Source organism: Sinocyclocheilus anshuiensis, unplaced genomic scaffold (genome assembly GCF_001515605.1).
Source record: "Sinocyclocheilus anshuiensis isolate Anshui unplaced genomic scaffold, SAMN03320099.WGS_v1.1 scaffold407, whole genome shotgun sequence".
In the NCBI taxonomy this organism is placed as follows: domain Eukaryota; kingdom Metazoa; phylum Chordata; class Actinopteri; order Cypriniformes; family Cyprinidae; genus Sinocyclocheilus; species Sinocyclocheilus anshuiensis.
This window is the reverse complement of record NW_015552593.1, coordinates 499,075-508,992: the sequence shown is the minus strand read 5'-3', so window position 1 is coordinate 508,992 and position 9,918 is coordinate 499,075. Positions and strand designations below refer to the sequence as shown.

Genomic DNA, 9,918 nt, shown 5'->3' with positions numbered 1-9,918 from the left:
TAAACTGCCAATGAAAAATTCTTCTGAACATTCATTAATCTTAGGTATTCCAATATTTAATAACAGGTTGTTAAAATCTAAAGTTGCAACTGTGTTATTTAATGAGCTAACATGAACTAAGACTTATTTTAACTTATTTTTTTAAACAAAGATTAATAACTTCTGTAGCAAATGTAGCTATTGCTCATTGTGAATGTTAATGCATTAACTAAGGTTAACTAATGAGGTCTTATTGTAAAGTGATACCTATTGGTCTTTATAGTTCTTTTGCACTTTAATCTGTGTAAAACTTTTAACTTTATACATTTTTCTGTATTGCTTTATTGCATTTAAATGTTTAGTTATTTTTGTTATAAGAAAAATGTTATTAAACCTGTAATACTGTATTATGACAGCACTTTTTTTAAAAACTAAATTCCAATATCGTGATAATACCGCATACCGTGATAAAAGCATTAGCAATTAATCGCAACATGAAAATTTGATACCGGCATATCCCTAGTTGTCGTCTGCAGAGCCTGAGGCTGTCATAGTGACACATCTGACATCTTACAAAATATTGCTTGCCAAAAAAGTTATATATTGATGTTATGCGAGAGCAAAGTTGTAATCAAGGAGATGCGATTATTTCACAGCATTTATTCACCACTGCACATTGTGCACATGTGGACATTGTGCTTTCCCCTCCTATTAAACTGTGCCTCAATATTCTTTCAAAATAACAGTTGTGGCACAGCTAATAAAAGGTAATTTCTAGCAAAATACCTCAGAGAGTTTTCACCTTTCGATGCTAGTCTGTGAGTAGCAATACAGTTTGTGTAAATAGCATGTGTGGTTTCTTTACTGGAAAAAGTTGATTGTATGGCACTGTAACAGGTTTCATATGTGAACGTGGCTTTGATGTAGTCCCATTGTGCTCAAAACCCTGATACTAAACAAGTGCCTCCCAGGACGATGTGCCACCATTATTTCGTAATATGACTACAAACACTACCAACCCAACACTGCCTATCCTCTATAAAAATGCTTCTCACTGGGGGTGCAGCAAACTTCCGAAAGATAATGTAAAATGATTATTATATTATATTATATTATATTATAATAAAAATTATATTAAATAATAATTAAATACAAAAAATAAAGATGCATATAAAGAGCTCTATAAAGAGGCTTCTATTTGTGGGCTACTTATTCTTGGGACAAAACCAAAAGATGCTGTACAAAGTTTGGATACAACATTGGAAACTGTGGAACAAATGGAAAAGTAGTCCCTGCTACAGTAGTAATTAACGGCATAGACAGATTCTAGGGATATCCAGCTAACTCACATGAACTGATAATTTCAAAGCACTCATGAAAAGTCCAACAGAAAATGTTCTTGTTGAGAACTCCAAAAGCTGAACATCACTTCTTTCATCCAAGTCCAGTAAAAAATATTTTCCCTTCCAGTATCCAGCATCTAAATACATAATGGAGCTAAATACAACCTGAATATCATCTCTTTATTAAACTTCACTCAGTTTAATTTTTATTTAGACATTACCATACTGATTTCAGTAATTTTGTGAAACAGGATAAAATATTTTAGACTAGGACAACCAACTAATGCCACAAGAGAATTCATAAAATCCACTGCTAATACTCACTAGTGTTTGTACTGCTGATTTCCTTCCAAAATTATGTCACTTCCTGTTGAACTATGGAACTGCCTTTTTTAAAGGCATATTATATGATGGGAAGGGATATTGAGGACACAATAAACCTAAAATATCACTATCAATTAAAACAATACTCAAAAGAAAACACATATTCAAAAACATCTAGCTAATTAGACGAAAAAAGGCATCCAAGGACATTACAAACATGACAACATCCACTCAAACCAAAAAGTAAAATTCACTTTCAAAATGTTCACTTGATTGTGAAAACTATAGCTAATAGAATTGATCATTTTTAACTTATATTAAATTATAAGACCTGTACATGACTGCACAGAATGACCAGATTTTTTAGAGTTTCTAAATGGTTTTTATTGTGTTGTTATGTGGTTGCTGACTATCTCAAGTCAACTGTTATACATACTGTAGTTTATATGCATGCTTTATTTTGTCTGAAGTGTTTTCCCAGTAAAAGGGAAATGATTTATGCTTTTGCACTGATAATAGTCAAACCCTGATCTAAACTTAAATCGACCAGTAAAGCAATTCTGAGCTGAGCCTGAACTGAAATCCTTGCCACACAGAGCTGAAGGACCCTGGGGTCACATGGATCTAATATTTCAGATGCCTTGAGATATATTTAAAATAGGTCACTTTTGATGACCAGATGATCTATGATGCTGGGATCAAAGTACACCCAGAAGCTCAGGCCAAATGTTTTACCACAGCAATTGTGCTCTGATATCAGTCCAAACATACCGAGGCCTTTAATGAAGAGGATCGTCTCTGATACGGGATCTATTTAAGTATCTCTCATATACAGAAGAACACAGACTGCGGAGATCTCAGTGCATTCGAATTGATCCAAAATGTCACGTGTTTATATAATCTCATAATGACTCTTTTCCTTTTTCCTCCCACAAGCAATTTCTCACTGTCTCCCTCGCCCATATAGTCAGTCCTTTACTAGCAGCTCCATCTTCTTTCCAAAATAAGCCAAAACAACCAAAACAAGAAATCAACAATACTGCATCGTTTTACCAATATTCACTCAAACCACAACACAATGGTCAACACAAAAGCAATAGACTTGTTTGTTGCTGCTGTTTTTATGTTCCTGCTTTAAATGCAAAATTCATAAAAGTCTAAAATTGACAACTTGTTTAGATTGCAGTCTAAAATCACAATATGTGAGAGTTGTTTCTTCTTCCATAGTAGGGAAAGAAATAGTATGCACCTTCAACTGTTTGATTACCAGCATTCTTCAAAATATCTCATTTCAACATAAGAAAGAAACTAATACAGGTTTGGGATGACATTAGGGTGAGTAAATGATGACAAAATGTTAATTTCTTGGGTAAACTATCCATTTAACTGCTGTTTTCTCACCGCTGTTATTTTTGTTGTGCATTTATTTTGTTATTGAGAGGAAAGCATGTAGCACATATTTCCATATTCAACTGAACGCCGCTATTAACAGTGTTGATGGCGAATGAGACGTTCGACTGTAGGTTTGAAATTCTTTCTATCTATAAAAGAAGACCAAGAAAGATCTTTGTTTGGAGTATATCAGGGTCTTTAAGCAGCAGTCTAAGCATGAACTCTCTGGCTTCTTCTCTTCTACCACACATCATCAAATCTTTATAAAAATGCAGACTAAATTTAACATGTATCAAAACAAGGACTTCAAAAAACCTTTTATGCCATGTACAACATTCATTGGATGTAATTTTTGTTTAAAAAATACATCTACAGGACTTAACAATAAGGATTAAACATTATACAACAAGGATTTGACATTTGGTCGTGAATTCTGCTTGTCAGATTGTCAGCTAGGTAAAAATTAGGGCTGGGCAATTTATTATCGTTATTATCGCGTTAACACATTAATTGATTAACGCCGACAATTATTTTATCGCGCATTAACACAATTTTTTTATTATTATGAAAGTCCCTTGCTCACTGGCTCTGAATTCACATGCAGACAAACCATGGTCACAGGAGGGGTGGGATGTTGATCAGCACTGGCTTGGGATGAGTGTGATCACGCATCTCAACCAATGAGAGCATTTGAGGTGGGCCTAAGACTGCAGCAGCACTCACATGAAGCACTCATAACAGAAAAGAATGCAACGTGCTCGTAATCACGACTTCATAAGTGGGAAATAGGAAGTTTCCGATAGCACATGAAGACGGCAGAGAAGCACTCTCGCTCAGCACAGTGGTTACAATTACCGGTTTTCTCCCAATAAGTTACTATGCAGCCTATAAAGGTAATGCTGTAAATAAGAATCTGAAAAGAAAGAAGCTTTTAGTAAATATTTTTAATGTGTGTGTGTGTGTGTGTGTTGTGTATATATATATATATATATATATATATATATATATATATATGAATATATGAAATATTACAGTTTGTTTTTAATATATTTTAACATGCAATTTATTCTTGTGATGAAAAAATTAATTTTCAGCAGCCATTAGAGTCTTCAGTGTAACATAATCTTTCAGAAATCATTCTAATATGCTGATTTGGTAATCAAGAAACATCAAATTGATAAGCAATATAGACGACGCCATTGTTTACAATACAACCGGAGCACATGCCGGCTGAGCTGAGGGGCGTGACGCTTAGACATGCACTAGAGGCGGTTGAGCCTAGGGGTGTGCAAAGAGCGCACGCATACATTACTTGAAGTCTAGACTAGTGCGTGTGCATTTAGAGTGCATTCTTTCACTGCATGATTCAGTCTATTAAAATGCATTTAGAATGATCACAAATTCAAGACATTCAAAACATTATTTATGCATTTGTAATTGCAGGTTAAATGCATTCATGTCTTGCATTAAACAAAATACATGTGTGTAAATACATCTAAATGCCACTTCAGATGCAGCTTCTGTGTTGATTTAATTTGCTTGGTAACAGCCCAAATGTCTTATTATTCTAATTCCCAGATTAAATGTAAGAATTTGACTCAAAAGATAATGGACACTTCTAGAAAAAAATGGCTTTATAAAGGTAAAAATGCCCATACAGTGTAAAAATCGGTTTAAACTTATTGGAAAAGATTAATTTCTATCAGTATGAACTGACCACCACACAGAATATGAAGAATATTAAAAACATTATGAGTCAGCTGTCTTCGGCAGTCCTTAAGGTACCAGCACAGTAACACACTCAGCAAAATATCGTCTAATTATCGTCATCGATAAAATCCCAGAAAATATCGACATATTATTTTTTGTCAATATCGCACACCCCTAGTTGAGCCAATCACAACACACTGGAATAGCTAACCAATCAGAGTCCATCGCGTATTTCTGAGGGAGGGGCTTCATAAAAGCAGCAAATGATCAGCGCGTTACTCAGAGAAGGGACAGAGCGGTGAAGAATAAAGGTAAATTATGTGAAAAATAATGCGTTTTTAAAAAAAACGAAACATGAACACATGTTAGACTGCACCCCATAAACACAATCAAGCCTAGAACAAAACCAGTCAACCACGCCTTTAACAGTTCTATCTTATTATTAGACAGACTTCTGTCCGTGGACAGAACTGTTAATGACGACGGCGAACAAGAAGGAGAATGTGAGCACTGTGTGTTCAGGCGCTGCCACGACCGCATCAGCCAAACAGAAAAACTTATCGGCCGATGCCGATATTTGAAAAATGCCAAATATCGGCCGATATATCGGCCTTGTCGATTTCACAAGAGCTATAGAGAGCAGAGCAGACGGCTCCTTATTCTTTCAAATCGCTCTCGCGGTACTTTGGTGTCATACAACGATCAGTGCGCAGCTTCAAGTCAAACGAACAAACACGTGCGCGTATTTGCATCGCTTTGATCTTTCTCACCTTCTCACGCACGACGCACCACGATTGGTCAATTATGTACAATACCTGCATGTTATTGGTCAAACTACTTTGGATATTTTAGGCAATATAAAAATCCTGGCCAGGACGTGTCCCGTATAAATGGCACATATGGCCACCCTAATTATTTATTATTAAATATTAAATAATAAACATAAAAGTTATTTTAAAGTAAAACAATAAAACATACCACATAAAAAAATACAATTTTAAAGTCATTAAAAAATGTGTTGGAACCAGTTGAAAACATTAACAGGACAAGAAGAAATCTGCACTGAATCCTTACTGTTGAACCTTTGTGCATTATAAAATACTGCCAGATCTGAGCTGATGCAAACATCTTTTATTAGTCAAACTGGAGGAGGCCTGCAATAAAATATTCACTGAAACAGAATTACCATCACCTGAATAATATGCAGGTAAATGTGTCTGTCTCTTTTGCTTTTTGAATCACTGCCTCAACACAGTGATACACTTGTTCCCTGTTTTGCTTAAGCGGCCCAGAGGGTCCCTTTGGCTTTTTTGCCTCATCATAGTCTGCTAGAGCGAGAAACTAAAAGCAAACTAATTATTTAAACACATAAACAGGCTGAGCAAAATATCAATTTAACTGCTCCCTATTACTTCAACTACATCTCCCAGCAGGCCTCTGCCTCGATGCACTTTCCTGAGTCAACACACCGATGCTGAACAAACTCTATGACCCACAGAATGGGCAGAGGGGAGGGAGGGAGAGAAAGAGAAGGGAAATGAAGAGGAAAAAAGGATGGAAGAAGGAAACAGACAGTAAACTCGCACGGAGTAGCCAACACCTGTCACATCAACAAACAGACAGTGTTGTCAAACGCATGGTTGAGCACTACAGCGGCAAGTGGCTCCTTTATAAATGCATGACGCGGTGTAGCATCGCCTTCACGCAGATACTGTATGTGATAAACGGCCCCAGCGTGCCTCCAACACAAAAACACCATCTGTGGCTCCGGCGAGAGCACACACACATATTTTCAGTTAAGAAAGCAACAGGTAACTGTCTGTCGAGCTTGCAGCATGACACCAGGGTAGTTTGAGCCTGAATTGAACATCTGAAAATTCACTTTTAAGTCACATTAGATCAATTATACTAACCTTTTTATCAGTTGAGCAAGTTAGCATAGGTAGGCACTGCTGGTAGATGTTGTAACTTCACCATTCAAAAGCATCTTTCTCTATTGAGGGCCATTCAAAAGTAACTGTGTATTCTGACAAAATACATTTTTTTGCAAGCAACATTTAAATTGCAAATAATTCATAGCAGATGTTTAACCAGTACCCATTTCTTTTTTGGAAAGCTCTTAAAAGCGTGAAATGGACTTATAATGTTACCTGTCTGCTGCATTTGACGTCACAGCTCAGGATAATAACTAGTGAAGGGTTTGGGATTGTGAACGTTCTTTTTTTTTTCTTACGATTTATGATTTCTCAGGTGAAAATCCATTTGAAAAGTAATAGCACAAGCACATCTCTCCTCTATATGCTGAAGGATTTTGGGTATGATTCACATCTGGAATGACAGCAAGCACCATTACGACTCATTATTTGTATGTAACTCATATGATTTTACACACAAAAAATATATACTACCATTCTTTTTTTTTTATGTATTTATCAATTTTTTAAATAATATGTTTATTCAGCAAGGATGCATTAAATTGATCAAAATTGTAAGAAAAAAATAAAATAAAAAATTCAAAAATTTCAAATAAATGCATCTAAAAAATTCAGAAAAATGTTTCATCAGCACAGCTGTTACCAACTCTGATAATAATAAGAAATGTTTCTTAAGCAGCAAATCAGCATATTAGAATTACTTCTGATGGATCATGTGACACTGAAGATCGATAATGTTGCTGAAAATTCAGCTTTGTCATCACAGGAATAAATTACATTTTAAAATATATTAAAATAGAAAACAGTTGTTTTAAATTGTAATACTATTTCACAATATTACAGTTTTTACTGTATTTTTGGTCAAATAAATGCAGCCTTGGTGAGTAAGAGACATTTTCAAAAACATTTAAAAAAAAATCTTACCAACCCCAAACTTTTGAACGGTAGTGTACATTTTTATGTGATAAACGGCCCCAGCGTGCCTCCAACACAAAAACACCATCTGTGGCTCCGGCGAGAGCACACACACATATTTTCAGTTAAGAAAGCAACAGGTAACTGTCTGTCGAGCTTGCAGCATGACACCAGGGTAGTTTGAGCCTGAATTGAACATCTGAAAATTCACTTTTAAGTCACATTAGATCAATTATACTAACCTTTTTATCAGTTGAGCAAGTTAGCATAGGTAGGCACTGCTGGTAGATGTTGTAACTTCACCATTCAAAAGCATCTTTCTCTATTGAGGGCCATTCAAAAGTAACTGTGTATTCTGACAAAATACATTTTTTTGCAAGCAACATTTAAATTGCAAATAATTCATAGCAGATGTTTAACCAGTACCCATTTCTTTTTTGGAAAGCTCTTAAAAGCGTGAAATGGACTTATAATGTTACCTGTCTGCTGCATTTGACGTCACAGCTCAGGATAATAACTAGTGAAGGGTTTGGGATTGTGAACGTTCTTTTTTTTTTCTTACGATTTATGATTTCTCAGGTGAAAATCCATTTGAAAAGTAATAGCACAAGCACATCTCTCCTCTATATGCTGAAGGATTTTGGGTATGATTCACATCTGGAATGACAGCAAGCACCATTACGACTCATTATTTGTATGTAACTCATATGATTTTACACACAAAAAATATATACTACCATTCTTTTTTTTTATGTATTTATCAATTTTTTAAATAATATGTTTATTCAGCAAGGATGCATTAAATTGATCAAAATTGTAAGAAAAAAATAAAATAAAAAATTAAAAAATTTCAAATAAATGCATCTAAAAAATTCAGAAAAATGTTTCATCAGCACAGCTGTTACCAACTCTGATAATAATAAGAAATGTTTCTTAAGCAGCAAATCAGCATATTAGAATTACTTCTGATGGATCATGTGACACTGAAGATCGATAATGTTGCTGAAAATTCAGCTTTGTCATCACAGGAATAAATTACATTTTAAAATATATTAAAATAGAAAACAGTTGTTTTAAATTGTAATACTATTTCACAATATTACAGTTTTTACTGTATTTTTCGTCAAATAAATGCAGCCTTGGTGAGTAAGAGACATTTTTCAAAAACATTTAAAAAAAATCTTACCAACCCCAAACTTTTGAACGGTAGTGTACATTTTCATTTAATTGCATATGACACTGACATTTCTATCTCAATCTCCATGAACCCCAAGAGCTTTGTGAACCCCATCTGGGAAATCCTGAATTACACCATGAAAAATTAAATGAACGTTATAACAAGCCCCCTGCCAAACATCGATCAATAGCAGAGCAGACAGCTCACAGGAAGCAGCATGCTTCAGATTCATCATGAGGAGACAAGGCCAGAGATACTTACCATTTGGACTTTCCTCATCAATGGTGACGATTGTGGCAGGTGGACCCGACCGTGACAACTTACACTCTGTGTCAGAAACAGAAAGAGAGAAATACAGTCAGACTCAGATCTGCCATCACCTTCATCACAACACATCATTCATACAGTATCTTATTCACTTGAGATTACATCTAGATGATGAATGCAGCAGTGTTAAATGATTTTACTGGGTGGATAAGTAGAGTCATAGAAAGAGAAGTGAGAAGCCTCTCATGATGTGGTAGAGGAAAGAAAGCAGTCTTACCCTCATAGTGCCAGTCTGAGGGACGTTAGTGTCAGCAGCAGAGAAAAAAGAAAAGAAGGGAAGAGAAGGAAAGACACATATGAGAAGAAAGACAGTTAGAAAGAGGAACACAGTACAGGGTTGTGTGTCATTCAGAACTGAACAGAAAACGCTTTTGAATTCCAATCCAATTCCTGAATTTGAGCAAAAAGAATGCAGAAATAAGGATGTGGAATTAAAATGAAATAAAATTCAAAGATATTTAATAATGCATTTCCTCATGTTTAGGTAACTTTGGATAAAAGCCTCTACTACATGGCAAGAAGTGAATGGCACTAGAAGGCAATAGAAGTGAATATATATTAATAGAAAATTCTATAGTCGATTCATATTTGTATATGATTAGATCCAGAATCATTTGCATTAATAAATAAATAAATAAATAGTGAATCTATTTGCTATAAGTATAGGCCTGGGCGATAAAACGGTATCGATATTTATCGACGGTACACCTTCTTCGATAACGATATAAAAATGTTCAATATAGGCACGTGCTATGAGTGACGCAGACAGCACATACAAACACACAAACACGGACATGAGTGCTGTACCTGCCTGTGA

General features: G+C 35.2%; 1 protein-coding gene across 1 annotated transcript in view; it reads right to left on the bottom strand.

Annotated features, from left to right (window-relative positions):
* The window catches only part of pcdh15a (protocadherin-related 15a), a 202,379-nt gene that overhangs the window by 145,761 nt on the left and 46,700 nt on the right, over nucleotides 1–9,918 (bottom strand). Inside the window, exons 3-4 of the mRNA XM_016456477.1 lie at nucleotides 9,319–9,333; nucleotides 9,036–9,101 (exon numbers count right to left, since the gene is read on the bottom strand). Coding sequence (XP_016311963.1) covers nucleotides 9,036–9,101; nucleotides 9,319–9,333 — 81 coding nt within the window. The remainder of the gene's footprint in view (nucleotides 1–9,035; nucleotides 9,102–9,318; nucleotides 9,334–9,918) is intronic.